Raw genomic sequence first — 22,361 nt, 5'->3', positions numbered from 1 at the left:
TTTCCTCCAGACATGAGTTCAATCTTGGTTTCATCAGACCAGACAATTTTGTTTCTCATGGTCCGAGAGTCCTTCAGGTGCCTTTTGGCAAACTCCAGGCGAGCGGTCATGTGCCTTTTACCGAGGAGTGGCTTCCGTCTGGCCACTCTACCATACAGGTCTGATTGGTGGAGGGCTGCAGAGATGGTTGTTCTTCTGGAAGGTTCTCCTCTCTCCACAGAGACACGCTGGAGCTCTGTCAGAGTGACCATCGGGTTCTTGGTCACCTCCCTGACTAAGGCCCTTCCCCTCCGATCGCTCAGTTTGGCCGGGCGGCCAGCTCTAGGAAGAGTCCTGGTGGTTCCAAACTTCTTCCATTTACGGATGATGGAGGCCACTGTGCTCATCGGGACCTTCAATGCTGCAGAAATATTTCTGTACCCTTCCCCAGATCTGTGCCTTGATACAATCCTGTCTCGGCGGTCTACAGACAATTCCTTGGACTTCATGGCTTGGTTTGTGCTCTGACATGCACTGTTAACTGTGGGACCTTATACAGACAGGTGTGTGCCTTTCCAAATCATGTCCAATCAACTGAATTTACCACAGGTGGACTCCAATCAAGTTGTAGAAAAATCTCAAGCATGATCAGTGGAAACAGGATGCACCTGAGCTCAATTTTGAGTGTCATGGCAAAGGCTGTGAATACTTATGTACATGTGCTTTTTTTGTTTATTTATTTTTAATACATTTGCAAAGATTTCAAACAAACTTCTTTCACGTTGTCATTATGGGTTATTGTTTGTAGAATTTTGAGGAAAATAATGATTTTAATCCATTTTGGAATAAGGCTGTAACATAACAAAATGTGGAAAAAGTGGAGCGCTGTGAATACTTTCCGGATGCACTGTATATTGGTTCTGCAGAAGACATACAGAATTAGTAAGAAGACACACACTCCAGTCAAATTCATGCAATTTTGTCAATACAATGATCTTTTTTTTAATGTACAATTACCCTTTCTACATATCCACTATATAACTAACTGTGATATTGTGTTCTAGGAAGCACAAAGGAGAGAGGAATGCAGCACCAGTGTCCTCTATTGCCCCCTGAATCCTCTCACTCACTCTTCTCCCCCACTCAAACTAACATGCCTTTCAGGAAGAGATTGCATATATAGGATGATACCATTCTACAGCCACATATCTGCAACACAGGATCTCAACACACACCGCATACTGTAGCCTCATCCACGGTTTCCAGCATTGACCACATTTTACATGCAGCAAAAACCAACACTTCACTGCAACAGACAGGACGTTCTCCTCCTTCACAGCCACCAGATGCAATAAAGACAAAAGGCGCATTTACACGGCCATTTCTGATCCGGATCAAATGCATCGGAACGTGATCACGATCAGTGGTGTTATATTTACACTGCCATTTGATCAGGATCGACTTTCAGCCGCCACAGGGGTCCTTGCGTGTGCACTAGCACGCAAGTCCAAATTTCATTATAAATATCTTGTTGCAAATTAATCTAACAAGTAAAACCAACGTACTTGCATAGTTTTCACAACAGAAGCATCGAAATCTATATGTTATATATCCTGAGGCGGAGAATGTTGCAAGCATCTCAAACACAGGGAGAGCAGGGCCAGCAGCACAGCAGCACGACCAAGTGGGGCCCTACGCCAGTGAGCTCTTCCTGAATTTGACAAGAGGATGTTAGACCTTTCTGAGAGGGAATTGTAAAAGACAGTGATAACTAGACCACGAGGCAAGAGTGAAGCGTTTATTTGAAGAAAATATTAAAGTACAAAAGAGTAAGCAAAAGGCACACAAATACAAATAATTATATTATAAAAGAAAATGGCAGATGCTTACAATACAATGCAATGAATGAGGGACAAGGTTCAACTGATTCAGAAGACCCTCCTGAAACATTTACTTTTCATCTGATAAATGAGTATTTATTTTATATAAATTAAGTGCCCTCCCATAATAATACTGTCATTATTATATCCTTACTTATTGAAGGAATTAATTAACAGTGCTTCCTATCTGTAGAGTGACTTACAATGTTGTACAACCCTAAAATAAAACATCGGCTAGTGATAATAATGGTATCTTCCAGGGTCAGTATTTCCAAACTGGTTGTCTTCCTGTGAACCAGTAGAGGGCGCCAGTGTGAGACAAATAAAAGATAAAGGAGTGTATTATTATTATTAAAAACATTATAGTGTAGTCAGTATGATTTTAAAAGGATGTACTGTAATATAATTGGAAGAGTCTTGTTTAAATATAAATAATAACTCCATGACACAAGTCTGTGAGTGTAGTATGAGGTTTAAGAAGAAACAAGTTGAAAAAAAAAGAATAATGGTCTGGGCAGATTCCTGACAACTTCTACAGAATACCTCTGGGAAGAGCTGGACTGATGAATTGGGGGGTGGAAATGCAGAGATCAACCCTGTCACTGCACTAGAAACTGCAACACGGGGAAACGGAAAGTAAAAAAAGGTAAAAAAAAAAAAAGTGGTAAGCGACTGAACTTCGCCTTGAAAGTCAGTCTCTCAGTCTTTTCTTTTCTTTTTTTCATCTACTCGCTCACTTGTTGCAGCACTAAGGATGTACTCTTTCATACAAAATGGGAAGCAAAACAAATGCAAACGCAAACAAACAGGTGCGTGGAGGAAAAAAACGTGATTGTGAGAGGAGAGATCCTGTCTGCACACCGCATGTAAAAGAGAGACCAAAGTCATCAAAAATTATCTTTGTAATTACATTTATTTCTTTTCAAAAGTCATCAGGTCTTGAGGTGCAAAAAGTGCTCATGTGAATAAAAAATGTTTCAGCTCATGCTTTCATCAGTGCTTGGTGTACACTCACCTAAAGGATTATTAGGAACACCTGTTCAAGTTCTCATTAATGCAATTATCTAACCAACCAATCACATGGCAGTTACTTCAATGCATTTAGGGGTGTGGTCCTGGTGAAGACAATCTCCTGAACTCCAAACTGAATGTCTGAATGGGAAAGAAAGGTGATTTAAGCAATTTTGAGCGTGGCATGGTTGTTGGTGCCAGATGGGCCGGTCTGAGTATTTCACAATCTGCTCAGTTACTGGGATTTTCACGCACAACCATTTCTAGGGTTTACAAAGAATGGTGTGAAAAGGGAAAAACATCCAGTATGCGGCAGTCCTGTGGGCGAAAATGCCTTGTTGATGCTAGAGGTCAGAGGAGAATGGGCCGACTGATTCAAGCTGATAGAAGAGCAACTTTGACTGAAATAACCACTCGTTACAACCGAGGTATGCAGCAAAGCATTTGTGAAGCCACAACACGTACAACCTTGAGGCGGATGGGCTACAACAGCAGAAGACCCCACCGGGTACCACTCATCTCCACTACAAATAGGAAAAAGAGGCTACAATTTGCACAAGCTCACCAAAATTGGACAGTTGAAGACTGGAAAAATGTTGCCTGGTCTGATGAGTCTCGATTTCTGTTGAGACATTCAGATGGTAGAGTCAGAGTTTGGCGTAAACAGAATGAGAACATGGATCCATCATGCCTTGTTACCACTGTGCAGGCTGGTGGTGGTGGTGTAATGGTGTGGGGGATGTTTTCTTGGCACACTTTAGGCCCCTTAGTGCCAATTGGGCATCGTTTAAATGCCACGGCCTACCTGAGCATTGTTTCTGACCATGTCCATCCCTTTATGACCACCATGTACCCATCCTCTGATGGCTACTTCCAGCAGGATAATGCACCATGTCACAAAGGTCGAATCATTTCAAATTGGTTTCTTGAACATGACAATGAGTTCACTGTACTAAACTGGCCCCCACAGTCACCAGATCTCAACCCAATAGATCATCTTTGGGATGTGGTGGAACGGGAGCTTCGTGCCCTGGATGTGCATCCCACAAATCTCCATCAACTGCAAGATGCTATCCTATCAATATGGGCCAACATTTCTAAAGAATGCTTTCAGCACCTTGTTGAATCAATGCCACGTAGAATTAAAGCAGTTCTGAAGGCGAAAGGGGGTCAAACACAGTATTAGTATGGTGTTCCTAATAATCCTTTAGGTGAGTGTATATCCGCAAAACATTTAATACATTAGTAGACGTATACTGCTCATTTAAAAATATACCACAGCACATCAGAATATATTGCAATATATTTACCCCCGGCATTGTTTAATAAAGTATATTTTTAATGTTCAGATGTTTATATTTCCACACAGTCAGACACACGCAGACATTATTGAACCACACGTCACAGGCAGGAGTGAGCCAGGTAGAGGCATAACTACTACAGAGGTAGAGTAGTAGTGTAGAATAAAAACCAGCAGAGAAATTAAATACTCCCTCCCAACCCTGCCCTGCAGTTGCCCGGCTTTCTCTCTCTGTGTACTCCGGATCTGGATACAAGCAGACTGGTCGGTAGGCTTGCAGCTAGGGGGGCACTGGGTTGTGTTCCTAGCTAGAGAGAGACAGAGAGAGAGAGAGAGATACTTCACACAAATCTCAAGCCAAAACCAGAGTAAACTCAGTTCACACCAGAACCTAACTTTATAATTTCTCTGAACAATCTTTCAAACGTAAATGTGCACAGATAATACTTCTGTCATTTTGGTCATGTTCAACGTCTTCTGATTCACAAGCAAATTAATTCATTTCAAATATTTTGCCAGTAAATCAGAAAACCGCTTCTGCCTTGATGTCCCCGGCAGCTGGCCTTTACCAGGATCTAAAGCACAAGAAGAAGCAGCGTCCTTGAGTTCTTCAATGCCACTCACACATCGCATGACTTGATAACAACGTAAAAAAGTTGGACCCTGAAAACTCACCTGGGACAAAAGACACAGAAAGTGTCTCCAGGACCTGGGGAATCACACGTGGTGGTGGCCGGAAACCAGGAGAAGAAGAGGCGGACCCTCATGGCTGGACCCCCATGGCTGGAGCCTGCGCAGCCCCTGAAATGCAGAGCGAAACCCCCATCACTGTTTCTGTCCCCCTCCAGCACCTCCGCCCTGACTGTCCTGCTACCCTGGTTTCTGTATTGAGTTCAAAGCTCCAGTGTTGCAGGACACGACAGGAACAACCATTTCTAAACCCGCAAGATACATTTTCAAGCGGCCCTGATGAAAACAATATCACAATAAAACAATATAATATAGACTCATGTCATCAGACCGTACCTGCTGAGAGATGCTCAGGTTCTGCCCCTCTGGCCTGGCCTGCTGCTGCTGCTGGCTGTGTGGGACGCTCCTGTGTGCAGAAATACTGTTTTATTGGTAGAAGTATTTTAAATATCAAAATAAAAACATTCATTCAAATTTTAATACTTGTGATTAAAATTGTTTTTAAAAATCAATTCTTAAAATCACTTAAAAACATTTAAAATCTTAGTGATTAATATCAACAAATAAACTCAAATAAACATGTGCTTAAACAAAACAAACGTGTTTAAAGCAAACTGCTACCAACAAAAAGAGTCAAATACATTGAAAATGCACCAGACAAATAAAAAAAACAATTAAAATGATAAAATAAAAAACAAACCAAAACGGTCCGATGCATTTAAAATTAAATCCAGACGGTCAATGTATTTGACAAAAAAAATTACAACACTAAACGAAAAAAAAAAAAAAACTAGTGCTTTAAAAACAACTACATCTTTAAAAACAGTTAAAATTCATTTTTAAAAGTCATTTTAAAAAGCAATCATTCATAAAAGGGTTAAAAGATCTTATACTCGGGCTCCAGCAGGGGGAGATGGCCGTCCCCGGAGGTGGGTCCCATCATGGGATCCTGAGCTCCCCCAGATCTTGTATCTGCCAGTTCCTAAAGGCTTCCTCCTTGCCCCTCTGATGGACCTCCAGATTGACATAGTCCCTTATAAGTACCATGCCCCTCCGCGCGATGACAATTGGGTCCAGCTCCTGCTTATTGAATAGACAGATGTTCCGTCCCTACCACAGGGCCTGTTTCACTGCGCAGACGACACGCCACCAGCACCTCAGGGTGGAAAATGTTAATCCCCTGGCTGGACCATATAAGATCTGCTGGGCGGTCTCCCGCACAGGAACGGAAAACCTGTGGAGGAACGGAGAAAACAGGAGCCAGACCCTGTAGGCGGAGGGGCAATCCCTAAAGATGTGAGCCTCCGTCTCCTTCCCCAGGCAACCCTTGTAGGGGCAGATGTCATAAGGGGCTAGGCACCGACTCACAGCCATCCAGGAGACATCTTTCTGCATATTTGTGAGGCAAACGTGCATAGCGTTAGCCCAGATAAACCGGCAGGTTTCGGGAGGGAAATCTTCTATCCGGCTGGTCTCCTGGGTAGGTCTCATCTGGCTACAGATGGTCTTATAATCCCAGGAGTCCAGCACGACTTTATGGAGGCCTACTTCGAGCACAAAGGCTCGGAGCGCCCTGTAGAATGGCTGGGGATCCCACGAGTGCGGCCTGGTGTTATCCATGGCGCAGAGGCCAAATGGTCTCAGGCTGCTGGCAAAATAAAAGCGGTTCATAAAACTCACTTTCTTGCCAGCAGCCTGGATGTTCTTGACCACGTAGGCAGCCCCTGCGCCTTTATCAGCCACACAACGTCCGGGACCCCCCTGCCTCCATCCAGGGTACCCTTCACCATTTGCACTCTTTTCAGCCTCTGCATTTTGCTCCCCAGCCCCCGTCGCCCTGCAGAAGCCGTCCAGCAGTTCCTCAACCCTGGCCGCGGACGGCGCGTCCGTGCAGACCACGGCCATGTCGTCCATATAGGCCAGGGCTTTCAGTTGCTCTCTGCCGGAACCCGGGAGATGGAAACCTGTCACCCAGATGTCCCGGCGGATCTCCTGCATGAACGGCTCCAGGCAGAAGACGTACAGCAGGGCCGACAGGGGACAACCCTGTCGGACCCCCGACCTGACCGGAAATGGTTCGGTCAGGTGGCGGTTCACAAGGACCCTGCTGCTTAGGCCACTGTAGATGATCTTAACCCACTTCCTCAGGCCAAGAGCAAGACCCATCCTCTCCATAACGAGCTGCAGGTATTCGTGGCCCACTCTGTCGAAGGCTTTCTCCTGGTCCAGGCTGATTAGGACCAGGGGAAGCCCTCTCTCGTTCGAGTAGGCCACGACATCCCTGAGCAGCATGGCGTTGTCGGCCGCCGATCTCCCCCGGGCACCGCAGACCTGGTCGGGACCCACGACTTGAGGGAGTGGCCGCTGCAGACGGAGCGTCAATGCTTTGGCCAGTATCTTGTAGTCGGTGCACAGGAGGCTGACAGTTCCTCAGATCCTTTGGATCTCCCTTCTTATGAAGAAGAGAGAGGATACTCCTCTTCATAGAAGGGGCCAGTCTACCCTCTCTGTACATCGACCCCAAGACCTGAGCCAGATCTTCCTTAAGCACCTCCCAAAAGATCTTATAGAATTCAGTAGGGATCCCATCGGGACCCGGTGTCCTTCCAGAGTTAAGACTCTTTATCACCTGGGAGAGTTCAGTGGTGGTGATCTCTGGATCCTCCTCCGCCTCCTCGTCCCCCTCGTTGCGGGACTCCAACAGGGACAGAAAGTGATGGATCAGATTTTGATCCACCACCTTCTGATCGTACAACTCCCTGTAGAAGTCCCGCACCAATGTCTCAACAGCCTCTCTGCCCTCCACCTCTTGCCCCGAGGAGTCGATCATGGAGGACATTGCAGGCCGCCTCTCCTTCGTTTTCTTGAAGAAGAAGTGGCTGCACTTCTCGTCGTCCTCCATGATGCGGACCCTGGAAAGGACCTTGATCTTTTCTTGCTGCTCCCGATAGAGGGCGGAGAGACTCAGTTTGACCCGGGCCACCTCCTCAGCTAGGTCGAAGCCTCTGAGCTGTAAAAGACTCAGGCGCTGGAGGCGGGCGTTTAGATGGGAATATCTCGCCCGCCTCTCACGAGCTTTCTGTTTCCCCAGCTGAATGAAGTAGCCCTTGGTTCTTTTCTTCACCATCTCCCACCACTCTATGGGAGAATCAAAAAGGTCCTTCAGGGTCCTCCACTCCTCGAGGCGTCTGCTAAAGGTCTTAATAACACGAGGGTCATCGAGCAGAGAGGTGTTGAGCTTCCATACCCCAGGACCCGACTCCCGTGTGCTCGGAATGAGCACCTCTGTCATCAGGAGCCTGTGGTCTGAAAAGAAGACCGTCTCTGAAGACATGGTGGTCCTCTCCAGTGGCTTACTGAGGAGGACGAGATCTATCCTGGAGAAGGAGGAGCCAGAAGAACTCACCCAGGTGAATAAGGAGACCAGGTCCCGACCTGTGTCGCAGAGTTCAAAGTCCTCCACGAACGCAGCCAGGTCCCTGCTGGATCTATCGTTGCGGGGCTTACTCCGGTCTACATCCCTCAGAGCACAGTTGAAATCACCTGAAATGATAACTGGTAAGGTGCCGATCAGGAGCGGGCGTAGCTGAGGGAGAAAGAGGACTCTCTCTCTCTGGCTGGTGGGGGCATAGACATTGACCAGCCTCAATACAGCCCCCTTGTATTTAAGGTCGAGGCTGGCCAACCTGCCTGTATCTATCACCCTAAATTTCTTAACCTCTATAAATGGGTTCTTCAGGAGTATGGCAATCCCGTCCGCTTGGGACACATTGGACCCTGACCAGAAGGATTCACCTAGGGTCCAAGTGTCCCGGAGATCTTTATATTCTTTTTGGAAGGGATGCCGCACTCCTGTAAACAGATAATATCTGCTTTCATTCCAGCCAGAGAGTTTAAAACATCGGCCCTCTTTTTCACCTCAGCAATGCTCCTCACATTTATAGATATAATAGTTAAAGCCATAAAGGCAGTAAGGGCAATTACCCGCTCCGTAACAATCATGTAAAGAAACCCTCCTCTTCCCCACTTCTCTCTTCTCCCTCACCTAGCTTAGCGCTCGCGCCCATCATTTCAACCAGAGTCTCGGTCGTGGGGCTGGAGGGATGTTACTATTTTGGGGCCTGTCCTCCACCAGGCTGCCCACTGGGGGGAGTGGAGAAGGCCCACAACTCTCCGCTCCGGACTCGGAGTGGGGCGTGTAAAACTGAGAGGGAGAGGTCTCTGCAGCGGGGGGGGAGCTGGCGGGGGGGGGAGAGCCAGCAGAATTAAACCTCTTGCTCTTCGCACCCCCCCCACCTATGCTCCTCCTCTCTGTCCTTCTCCTCTTCCCCGCCACAACTGTCCTGTGTGCAGAAAGGGCAGAGTCTCAGTACAAACACTACAGACAGACAGACAGAGTGCTACTGAGGAGGTCAACGTGCATCATGTGGGACTATATGACACTCAGGGGGAGGTGCTAAAACCCAATAATAACAACAATAACAATATCTGGCTGCTGTTTTCCAATGGGATATTCAAGTTGACTTCAACACACCATACATACTTCAGTGGGCATCACAGCCAGGTCCTCCTCCGTGTTGCTCGGCTCCTGGGCCTCGGCAGGCGGGAGGGAGGGCAGACTGGCGCTCAGCAGCTCTGGCACCATTGGCAGAGACGCCCTCCTGTCCCCGACATCGCTAAGCGTTGTCTGGGCTCCGGCCTGTCGCTCCCCAACCCCTGGGGGTCCGCAGTCTCCTCCCGACCCGGACCGGACCCTCTGCTGTCTGCAGTGAAGTCGTCTCCCAGGGTGTCAGGCTGGCAAGTCAATTAACACACACATAACATATCAATACACACACAAGGCAAATGAACACAAACGCTGGCACTGCAGCAGCGGCGCCACCACCAAGCCAGAGCACACAGGAGAGGGCAAGGGCGGCCGCATCACTACACTGATTGGGTCAGGAAGAACCGTCACTCAAACCTGCTAGACCAATGGAGACCCAGGATCCACGGCTCCCTGTAAATCCCGCCCTCACGGCAAAACAGCGCCAAAACTCGTAAACGAAAAAAACCCAAATCGAAAGCAAGGAAACTGGCGGCGAAAGCAACGATCGCAGCATCGCAACCAAACACAGGGGCTGCAGGCGAGTTTTGCTATCGATACATTTTGCATTCGATTTTTTAATTTTTGATCTCAGCAAATATTCACTCCTGCAGCACCAACGCCAGATATGCGCCAGGGTGCCCGTTTCTCCTGCCCGCCTCCTCTCTGCTCACTGCGCTACTGTCTGCTGCAGCAACAAGATCTTCTTCAAAACAACTTCGTTCATTTGGCGCATTTAGCAGCTTTTTTTAATCTCTCTCGCTCTTTTTCGTTACCACCTTTCCATTTCTTCCGATCCGTCTCTAATGAATGAAAGCGGGTCTCGGGCGCATTTGAAGTTGAACGAGAATGTACATAATCATGAGCGCAGCCTCCTCCTCAGCCAATCAGAAAGCCGGGCTGCCCACTGATCTTAGTAACGGGTCTGGCTCCGCACATATCAGCCAAATACTCGTTATGAGAAAACCATACATATTTTTTCAATTACTACAAAATGGTCCGGCTATGCATGCACACACAGAAGCTACATACTATTCTTTTTCTGAAGGTGATAATGATGTGTGCATTGCATATTAACAAATTAGGTAAACATTAAATAAACTTCCAAAGTTGAGTCTGTTTTTCTCTCACACTGACGGTGTGAGATTCATGGCTTCCCTGAGTGGAGCACTATACTAAATAAAAATGGATTGATTACAATGTTTCATACTGGACAGAAGGCGTCCCGTACGGGGCAGACAACTTTATATTAAATAGGGCACGTCCTGGTTAATACTGGGCGGTTGGCAACCCTGCACTATCTGTAATCTTTAGCAGTTCCATATGGAGGGGATACCTGTAGGGATACCTGTAGGAGCTTCAAATAAAGAACTGGCTTCATAAGTTCCTTCCTTTAGTTAGAGAGAATAGACAGAGACTAAATTCACAGCTAGATGAGAACAGAGTACAGAAGGCTCAGAACAGCAGTTTGTTCCCTGAGATAATGAAATGGATTTTTCCAATCATAATCATATTGTCTTGGATTAGGATGTGTGTCACAGACGTGACAGAGGCTCACTTATATATATTATTATGAGTTTAAATTATCACGAATTGTTTTAATTTGTCACTATATTTTTATGTTGGTTTGTCTTATTATGGTTTTCTTTGTTTGCTGTATTTTCTTCATATTTCATTTATGTAATATGGTTGTTTTGAGCACGTTCTTTTGATTATTATGAGCTTCTAAGCCGAAGGACATTCACGCGGACAATGAGGCATGTCACCTGCGCTGGGCTACCAAATCACTTGTGTCCAGCTGCTCCCTGGTGCTAATTGGTTTCCCTTGAGCGTTTTAAATGGGGCGTGTGGCTCAGAGAAGCAGAGCCTCATTACCATTGAGACGTAGACGAGAGGGCGGGGAGAGCCGCTGGGAGCCGCTGGGAGCCGCTGGGAGCCGCTGGGAGCCGCTGGGAGCCGCTGGGAGCCGCTGGGAGCCGCTGGGAGCCGGGTTTGTGTTGCCTTGCAATATAGCCACAGACCGTGATGCGAGAGTCACTACTGCAGAAGTGTGATAGAAAAACCCTCCCTGTGCCCGCTGAGGAAATCTAAGTTGTCTGAAGATATTACAGAGAAGAAAGACTAGCTACTATATCTCCTCTTTTGCCCAGTATGATTATTATTATTTTTTTATTTCTTGGCAGACGCCAAACAAACAAAGTGCAAAAATACAGCAGTACAAGGCATCAATTAATACAAATTAAACTAGATAAAACATGGCAATTCAAGATAATACATTTTACAAATTCCAATTTACAATTTACACAAGTAAAGTAAGAGACTCCCTACATCCTGGACGGTGAAAGCTAAGTGCTGTCAAGATGTAGGGTAGTGCGATTTCGCGACTGGATGCCTTTCCATCCGTTGATCCGGTTTCTGCGTCACCATTGAAGAGAATAGAGACGAGACCGCAGAGTCCGGAGTGAATGGATTGAGACTGTAAAGACGGGGGACATTACAGACGGCCTGCGGCACCTGAGGACTGCGTTTGGAGTCGGACCCTGGAGAGTTTGGACTAGTTTTCCCTCTGGTATAGGCACAGATCGTTAAATATTTTTAGGATAGTTTTTTAGCCCTGGTTATTAAAGGCATTTTACTTAGTTTATACCTGTATTTTTAGTAATTTACTGTGCCGGCTATTCTAGTTTCTACCTTGGTTGAGCTTGTACTTCTATTGTTGTACAAATAAAGTGTATAACGTATCTGCTTCCTTCGGATACTGTGCTATAATTACGTGTCTGCCTGTGCGGATTGGTGGTCGAGGTCCCCCCGCCTCGCTAAACCTGGGGGTGGCGTGGTCGAATTAGTTTAATTTTGTAGTGGACTACCACCCGTGACATGTCTCATAGCTGTATCCGAGAAGGCGATGTTGTGAAGTCCCAATGCATGATCTTCTCTATGAGGAGCTCAGCTCTGCCCTCGAAGCCTCGGCCTGGAAACACGGATCCATTTTGACACTCTCACACTGTTTTATTTGCCGTCTACAGGAACCCCCATTACAACGCAGCATGACAGAGTCCCCCACTCTCACTGGCATAGCACCATGAACTGGGGAGACTGGGAAAGAGCGAGGCAGAGTGAAATAGAAACTAAGACAGAGCAATCCAACTACAAGAAGTTAGCCAAATCCAGATCTCTTTGATTATTGTACATGAACAAATCCATCTTAAATGTTCTTGAGCCTCTACCTGCTACACTATAAGAAGTAAAGATTATAATAACCTTTTAGGGTTCCAGGGTTGATACTGTGGAGGAACGCTTAAGGTTCCTTGCAAACAATGATCCTTAAAGAACCTTAAATGTATATTGAATCAACCGCGATCATGATGAACCTACTAAATGATCCTTTGTGTTGACGACGGACCTCGCGGTTCTTAAACCATAATGAAAATAAACTCACAAAGAACCCAAAGGTTCTAAATAGAACTGCTTAAGAACCTTCAATTTTTACAGTGTAAAATTACCATCTCATCGCCATAATGAGGACTCTGTAAAAGGAATGGCATTATTATTATTATTATTATTATTATTATTATTATTATTATTATTATTATTAGGAACGATTTCCATGGTTATCTTCTGAAACTTCTGTTCCATGCAGCGCTGGCTTATCCCACCACTCACACCATATGTGGTCGGCCATGAGGCAAGGTGTTTTGAAGGTAGGAACAGATCTTATGAAGTCGGCAAACTGTCCATATAAAAAATGTAATTTATTGGTTGGTTGTAGCGAAAACAAATCAAACCAAACCCAGAAAATCTATAAAATTAAGATTAAATAAAAATGTATAATAAATCCTAAAGCAGGACTAATGTTGGGGCACCAGCACTCAACAGCACTCTCTCTTACTGGACCCATTCAGACTGCTTTAATATCCTTGTTTCAAGGATTCCCCAGACCAAGAATAAACGAAAAACAAATCCCCCTCCTCATAAGACTGTAGGTGTGCTGATATAACAGCTATACCATCCTGGACCTGTCAAAGTCCCCCTTTTTTACGCTAATTGCCTGCCTGTCTGTGTTTCATATTGCCTGTTTCTGAAGCTGAATCCTGTAGCACAGCACAATACAATACAATACTTTACTCTACTGCACTTTTTATTTTATTACACACTGAACTGTACTGCAGGGCCGACTCTGGCACTTTTTCCGCCCTAGGCGAGACTTGGGGATGGTGCCCCCCTCGACAAAAATATTAGAATATTACATTAATTTCTTATATTTACAGCAATTTGCTTTGTTTATTGCTAGTAAATGTTGCTTTTGTGCTTCGTATATTACTACGAAGAACAATACATAATAGCAATACTAATACAAAATTATTTATTTACTAACAAAAACAATTGGCAAGCACACATTAGCACTGATGATAAAAACTATGGCGAAATTATTAGCTAGCTGTGTGTAGCATGTGTGTGTACAGAAGGCATTATTTTAAATATAGATTATCAAAAGAATGCATTGGAAATCACTTTGTGAAAGATTGTACTAACATTGATTTTCAAATGATTTATTATTCATATTTCATCATCACCTTTAAATAAGACCCTTCCGTTTAAAAGCAGAGCGCTTGACATGCAAAGACTCAAAACCAGTTAATGAAATAATCACTCAATTGGTCAATACCGTTAGAAACGTGAACACACGTTCATAAATGCAGTACACAATTAAGGAAGTTATCGACAATAAACAGATAATTATACTATTTTCTTCCATTGATTTACAATTGAAGTTGAACAAAAACTGTGATACAAAACACTTTTAAAAAGTTAATATCTCCATTAAAATTAAAGGTAATTCAATTAAACTTTCCATAAAACCAGGTTAAAGCATCTTAAAAAGAATAATATTATGAGTAACCCCTTTGACAGACAGTGGAATTAATTAAAATAACTACTTTCTAATAATTTAATCATCATGAAACTACGTCAGTATTTAGATAAAAACATAATAGTAAACGTACATTTACGTTTTTATAGTACAACTTATTTGTGACAGAGGAAGGTGGAAGTGGACCGATATTTTTAAAGGAAGCGCAAACTATGACAAAGTTAACAGAATAAAAGATCCCCTTTACTGCCTGGCTTTATGATGATTGATCTGCGCTGGAGACAGGGCTGCTGGCCGCTGATCGCATAGATGTTGTCAATCCTGGATTGACTAATCTGTCCTAAACGATTATGATGACATCCCATTGTTTTGTGTTTTTTTCCTGCTCCTCTCTTATTATCGCCCCTGTGCATCTGACAGTTTTGATAATCTTTTCATTGTTACTCTCTGTGTTAACGTGTGTGAAGTGCACTGACTGCTCAGTCATTCCACGATTTACGTCCGCTTGACTTCCGTCATTCCGCACTTACGTAAACATTGCACTGAGCATGCGTGGAAGCCATTTTTCACAAGTAATTGTAGTATGTTCTAAATTCAGTTTTTTAATACTCCATTTATACAACTATCCTCCACTACAACTATGCTTACAAAATGGCTTCACATATTGTTAGATAAATGATGCAGTAGATTGATTACCGGTCTGCGTCCATGTATCAGAGCTATCTGACAGGTTCTCGCGAGAGACGTGAGCAGAGACCACTGCCCAATGGCAGCGCGGGGGGCGGAGCACCGAGAGGAGACGAGCCGCTGAGGTGGAGGCTGATAAGCCGAGATAGAGGAGAGAGACAGAGCGACCCTTGGTGACGTGTTTATTTTATTAATGTTTACCTTTTTAAAGATACGCGATATATACATAAAATATGATTATAAATTAAATGGCAAGATGCAATGGCGCGTCTCTCCTCTGCATTTCGTCAGAAACGCCTGTCCGCTCAGCGCAACGTCCAAACCCGCATACTAAATACTGCGGCACTAAAGTTACACTGAAGTATGTACTGCGGAAATAATTACTTTGAGTGTAGATTAACAGAACACACGAATTTACGACGCAGTAATTATGTAATCAGATCGCGCTGTGTTGAACTTTTGCAGCGTTCACGACACTTCTGTATGGCAGGTGTTGGATACAATAGTTCCCGGCCATACAAAACTTCCCAGCCCCCTTTCCGGTTCCGTGCTTTAGATTTCTACACAATGCTAGGCATGCGTATTGTTAAACACAAAAACTCATATGAGCAAACTTCATTTCCCAGCGGCCACTGCGTATTGACTTCGAAACTCCTGGAAAAACTTATTTAATAATCAGCATCCATCATACCGCTGCGAATTAATTATTCTACTTTAAAACGTAAGCGCAGTTTCCTACCATGAATGTTATAAAATTAATACAGATTTATGTTAGGTCGTTTATTTAAAGTTTTTTTTAATATATAAAAATACAAATAAGTTACAATTAAATTAAGATCTAAAATTAAAGCTTATACTTGATGTGTATATGTGTATATAATGTGTAAAAGAGCTGAGGTTTTGTCAATGCAAATGTACGCATACAATGTGGCCTTTAATATTAATAAATTACAGAATCTACCCATACTTTCCACATGCCTGTAGCCATAATATTGAATTGTACATCTAAAAATAACGCACCCCACCCTGCCTCCCTTTTATTGAATACAGTACTGCATGCAATGACATACAACATCTTATTGCATTTAATACATGTAACTAATGGTTTGAACGTGTTTAATTCAAATCATCCAAATTATTTTCCTGATTTAAATGTATCACTATCGTTAATTTAATAGAATGTATAGGAATGTGGCCCAATGTAAAACAACCTTTAATCTGATGCTGTATTATACGACATGATCCTTTTAAAAAAGCTATGTACAAATAAATATGATCGATTTTTGTAATTTCTGTGTCTACATATCACTGCATGGAATTGTACAGCGTTTTTACAGTATTGTGACAGAATATTCTCTTTATTCATCTTAATATGAATTACTTATTAATTAAATGCATCATCCGTGAGCCGCTGTAAATTTACATAATTGTTTGCTATGTTATTCGGAAAATTACTTTTCACACAAAAGTACGAAAAGTCCGGCTGGGAAACGAACGTGTCTTCTGTTTCGCTGTGCAGACATGAGTTTAACACAGACTATATTATACGTTTGCTTCCAGTACTCCACAGTATTGCCGGAGTTTCGAGGTCAATACGCAGTCGCCGCTGGGAAACGAGGTTTGCTCATATGAGTTGGCGTGTTTAAAAATACGCATACGTAGCATTGCGTAGAAATGTAAGAGACGGAACCAGAAAGGGGGTGGGAAGGTATGTATGTCCGGGAACTATTGTATCCTACACCGGCCAGATTGCAGACGGGAGTCTGCGTGTGACGTCACGGTCTGCGCAGACGGAGCGTGGACAGCTTTGGCCCTGGAGCTGCAGACTCTCAGTCGGTGCTGAGAGAAATCAGTCCTATTCACAGAAGTTAATGCGATCGAAGTTCCCTTCGTGCTCCACCAGCTTCATACTTTAGTGTAATCAGAAAATGGGCCATTTAATCAGTTCATATCAGATTAAATAGCTTTACCACACTTTCATACATTTTACATTTGTAGAATGTTTTATTCCTGCTCATTGTTGGGACGCTTAAGGTTTTTTTTTTTGTACAATATTATATTTGCACGGGTTTCGAATCTACATTAAATGTATGATTTGAAAGAAATACACGTGAAACATTTTTGATGTATTACGGATTTCCTTGCCAGGTGTGCAACTTACAAATGCACATAATACGTGACAATTAGGTTAACCACTAAAACATGCATATTCTTTTATTGTTGAACTGTCAATTTTTAAAATATTATTTATGTTGTGCTTTGCAGTATCTAGCATGAAATTCATAAGATCCTTCATGACATGACTCAAGGGCGATTCACACCCCCTGACCTGGTGGCGCTGCCCGTGCAGGGAGCTCTGTCTCTGACTGACTCGCACGTCTTTGTCACACTGAGCTCCAGTGCTGTGCAGTCGTGGCTGTTGAGCGCAGTTCCTGTGGAGCGGCTGCGCGCTGTGTATACTTTTGTATAGTGTGTGGATGCGTGACGTGGTGACGTGAGTTCACGCAGGCAGCTCACTTGGACAGGTTTGTTGCAGAGTCTGTGCAGATTCTGCGCAAAGTATGCATGTCGTGAACGCTGCCTTTCCCTTCACAGTTTAATGAAAACTTCCTGTAAATAAAAAACACCACGGTAAATTAAACCATTCTGAAGACTATATATTTACACTCCTATAAATCACTCTCAACATATCTAACCTATCTGTACAGTTTTTGTTCATTAACCTCAATTCAACTCAATTCCTCCAACTACCCCATCCTTGCTGTTTTTGCAAAAATGATTTTTTGCATTTCACCATCCAGTTGCTATTCTGAATTGTGCACATCTGTATTTATTTGCAGTCCTAGATGAAACCGTCTCACTCACGAGCTCATTAACATGCTTGTACGTCTGGTATTTTTGGTTTCTTGTGAATCTTGTGAACTATCCATATATATTTCACATTTTAATAAAAAAAAAATTATAACTTAAAAGCTTGATTCATAAGTGTGATACCATAAGTCGGTGTAACACCTTTTTAAACAAATAAAGTAAGTTACGTAAAAGTCTATTTCGCTGGTCCCGGTTAAACAAAGAATTAGAACTTTATTTACCAAACCATGGAGGGAAGGTGACTTGCTTTAAAATTACTGAATGCATTCAAACAATCTACAGTTTGCAAGTGTTGTATGGCCTTGCTAAACTATGCAGCTTGGGGTATGTCTTGTTCATACAATTGATCAGTTGCACTTATGAGTGTGTATGTCTGCTTATATAGACTGATTATATTTTGTCATTGTTGTATATGATGTTAATGATGTATGATTTGGTTTAGTCTTAGATGGAATGTTGAACTTTTAATGGAATCAAAATGTAGGTCTTAAATTCGAATCTATGTCTAACAGAACATTTGCTGAATTTGAATTTGCATACACCCTATTTATGTATCTTTGGTTTCTGTCACTCTCATGTCTGTAGATGTTTGAAAGAGTTATGAGTGCATTCACATCACAGCCCTGTTGTTGCTGCACATTTGTACTACGAATGGCCCGCATCGCTTTTACACATGGGACTGTTTGCTTGTGGTGTTAATTTTGTAACTAGGTTGTTTTTAGTATGGATACATTATACACACTGCCTGGATGCTATTCTGATCTATTCTCCCGTCGTGTCCTCCTCTAGGAGATGTAGAGGCCAGCTCTCTCCAAGACTCTGGGAAAGAGTGAGGAGGAGCTCAGTGGAGTGGAATTCAGCCCCATTACAGAGCCACAGACTGTGGATTTAACACAGGCACTCGGGACACAGGGATCTGAGTGTGGACACAGTGCAGCAGGTGCTGAGCCGGACTCTACCAGTACACAGTGTGAGCCCAGTGTGGCGTCTGTCCACATTAAGACAGAGGACAGTGAGCTGGAGTGGGAAATGCATACGGCTGTGAAAGAGGAACCCTGTGATCTTAGAATAGAGACTATTACTGGAGGCCTCTGTAAACTGGAGCCGCAGCTTCCGGTAGATGGACGATGTGACACTGACTCTGGTGCCTTGAGGACTGGGCTCAGTGGAGGCTGTGACAGTGCAGTGAGGGGTGAGAGCCCATCACAGGGCAGACAGCTGTGTCCTAGACCCTCCAGCTCTGACTCTCCCTCCTCAAACACAACTAGGAAACATCAGGGCTGCCATCACTGCCCCCAGTGTGAGAAAACGTATAGTAACTTTGCAAGCTTAAAAAAACACCAATGCAGTTTTGCAAGGAAAAGCGTGCACTGCTGCATCCTGTGTAGGAAGTGCTTTGCTCGGTCAACACACCTAAAAATTCACCAGCGCGTTCACACGGGGGAGAAACCGTACAGCTGCCCCCAGTGTGAGAAGAGCTTCACTCGGGCAGTACACCTTAAAAACCACCAGTACATTCACACAGGGGAGAAACCGTACAACTGCCCCCAGTGTGGGAAGTGCTTCACTCGGTCAACACACCTTAAAACTCACCAACGCATTCACATGGGGGAAAAACCGTACAGCTGCCCCCAGTGTGGGAAGAGCTTCACTCGGGCAGCACACCTGAAAACCCACCAGCACACTCACACAGGGGAGAAACCGTACAGCTGCCCCGAGTGTGGGAAGAGCTTCATTCGGGCAGCATACCTTAAAACTCACCAGCACATTCACACAGGGGAGAAACAGTACAGCTGCTCTCAGTGTGGGAAGGACTTCCGTCATTTATACAGCCTTCAAACACACAAGCACATTCACACGGGGGAGAAACCGTACTACTGCTTCCAGTGTGGGAAGAGTTTCCGTCATGCAAGCAGCTTTCAATTACACCAGCGCATTCACACAGGGGAGAAACCGTACAGTTGCTCCCACTGTGGGAAGAGTTTCACTCGGGCAGGAAACCTTAAACGTCACTACCTCAGTCACACAGAGGATAAACCGTACGGCTGCTCCCAGACTGGGGAGAGTTTCAGTTAGGCAAGCAGCCTTATATCTCAACAGTGTATTTGTACTAGAGAGTCTATACTGGATTGGATTTTTAAATTCAAATTAGGCTACAAAACATTTATGTTAATAGTTCTATGCATCAGTTCTCTGTGTATTATAGCAGTTTGCCAGCACCTACTTTTTTTCCTTAAGGTCATTTATGGATGACTACTATTTATGGATCTCCACATCAAAACAAAACCCAAAGTAGTCACTCCCACAGTAGTCCGTACTAATTTTCCTTAGCTCTCATTATAAGTAATTTTGAGCACTACCAGAAGACAGCTGCTGATTTTGACACACCTGTTATTGTAAGAATGTTAGACAATGAAAAGTGAAATGCTTTTGGTCATATGTTTGTCACAGTTTTTCTGGTGCAGATTAGAAGAAATGGTTTCATTTTGTCCTGTGAGCACATCAGAAATAATGATCAGCTGCCCATTCAGTTTGCTGAGTGACAGGAGTCTGAAGCAGCTGATCAGAGCAGATCTTTGTCCGGCACAGCAGTTAGACATCAGTGTTTGTCTGGGAAATTCACTCAGTTCTGTCTGACTCCATTCTCCAGCAGTGAACGTCACTAATCTGTACCACACATTAACTACACTACTCCAGTGAAATACTGGTGCAGTTCTTCATACTTTATTATTATTAGTACAATCCTTACTCAGGATGACTTAGTTGACAGTTTACTGTGTGCTGGTGTTTTGTTAAATAATTATTTGCTGTTAGTTTCAGTTTTGTACAGTTCTGTTAATGTGACTGATAACTGTCATTGTGTTTATAGTTGATTCATGTTTGTATTCTAATATGAATTGTTACCATGTTTTGTAGATTTCACATCTATGGCATTAATCACTTTCCTAAAATCTAAAATAAACATGTTCCTACACTCTGCCACAGTTCTTTCTGTTGGGTGTGTGAATAAGCTCTTGTATGTCAAGGTTATTGCTTGTTTGTGAGGATGGCAAAGCAGCATCAAATATGTGAAGAACAAACGCATGCTTTTAAAACCACAACCAGGAATCAATCTTGTTTTAATGTGACTAGAAAACATAGCAACTTTTCTCTGTGAAATCAGCTCCAAAACAGACACGTGATTGACATTTAATTTTAAATCAATATTAGGTTTACAATTCTTGCCTTACTAAGCATTTACATTTAACTCAACGTATATTAAAATAATAAAAACTTGTTAACTTGTTAATCTGGAGAACCTATCCAACTAAAGTTCCCCATCTTCTAACTCCCCTTCCTATTCAGTTCTGTCGGTGCTAAGCCCTCTGGGAAGTGCAGTTTATTACCCTGTCAGACTTTTTTTTTTTTTTAAGTCCCCATGCCCTATTTTTTACAACACATACAAACATAAGTAATAAAACATATTAAAATCATGATTAATAAGTATCCAAAGTCTTTGTGTGGCAAAGCTCAATTAATTCAGGTTCACAAAATGACCTTAACGAGCCACACAATTAGTTGAATGGCCTCTGTCTGTGTGCAATAACTTGTTCTCATGATTTCAGAATGAAAACACCAGTCTCTGTGGGGTTCCTTGGTCAGGTAGTGTTTTTAAAGCAAAGGCTGAACCATGAAGACCAAGGAGCTTTCAAGGCAAGTCAGGGATAAAGTGACTGAGAAACACAGGTCAGGAGAAGATTACAAAAATAAAAAAGTCTGAATATTCCTGTGAGCACAGACTACTCAATCATATAGAAATAGAAGGTGCATTGTACCACCGAGACACTGCCTAGATCAGCTGTCCCTCCAGACTGAGCAACCGGAGGACACCGGTGAGGGATGTGTGAGGCCAACAACAACTTTCATACAGATCAATGGCTGGGATGGGAGAAAATGTGCATCAGTCAGTAATATCCAGAACACTTTTGCAAGGTGCTTGATGTGTGCGTGAGTGTAAGTGCGTGAGTGTAAGTGCATGTAGTGTGTGTGTTGCTGATTCTGACCCTGTCCTGTGTCTCTGCTCCTCTCAGGTCACACACAGACCTCCCCCTGCAGTGTGGAGCCCCTCTCTCCCTCCCTCTCCACTCCAGTGCTGCTGTGGAGGTGCCATTTGCTCTGGTAGGAGGGAGAGCCTCCGTCTCAGTGTGGCTGTGTAGAGGGGGCAGCGAGCCGCCCTGGCCCCTGGTACGAGCACAGAGTGTCAGTGCAGGCCAGCTCTCTGAAGCTGCGCTCACTCACAGCAGCTGACCAGGGCCAGAACACAGTGAGGGAGTCTAGGACCAACAAGACCATCTGCGTCATCTCCGTCTCTGTCCCATGCACTGCCACTGATGGAGTTAAAAGGATCCTAATGTGTCCAACTCAGCAGCGGCCAACACTGTTCCTGCAGAGCTGCTGTCCTGCAGCTTCTATAGGCTGAATCCTTGTCACTGAGTACCTGGAACACAC

At 43.8% G+C, this 22,361-nt stretch overlaps 1 protein-coding gene across 1 annotated transcript; it reads left to right on the top strand.

Moving 5' to 3' along the window:
• The first annotated feature begins 18,668 nt into the window (after positions 1-18,668).
• On the top strand, positions 18,669-20,785 carry LOC136767588 (zinc finger protein 436-like). The gene has a single exon (XM_066721470.1). It carries the CDS (start codon positions 18,903-18,905, stop codon positions 19,947-19,949), a length of 1,047 nt encoding a protein of 348 aa, XP_066577567.1. The 5' UTR covers positions 18,669-18,902; the 3' UTR covers positions 19,950-20,785.
• The last annotated feature ends 1,576 nt before the right edge of the window (positions 20,786-22,361 follow it).

Source organism: Amia ocellicauda, chromosome 14 (assembly GCF_036373705.1).
Source record: "Amia ocellicauda isolate fAmiCal2 chromosome 14, fAmiCal2.hap1, whole genome shotgun sequence".
In the NCBI taxonomy this organism is placed as follows: domain Eukaryota; kingdom Metazoa; phylum Chordata; class Actinopteri; order Amiiformes; family Amiidae; genus Amia; species Amia ocellicauda.
This window is presented reverse-complemented; position numbering and strand designations above follow the sequence as displayed.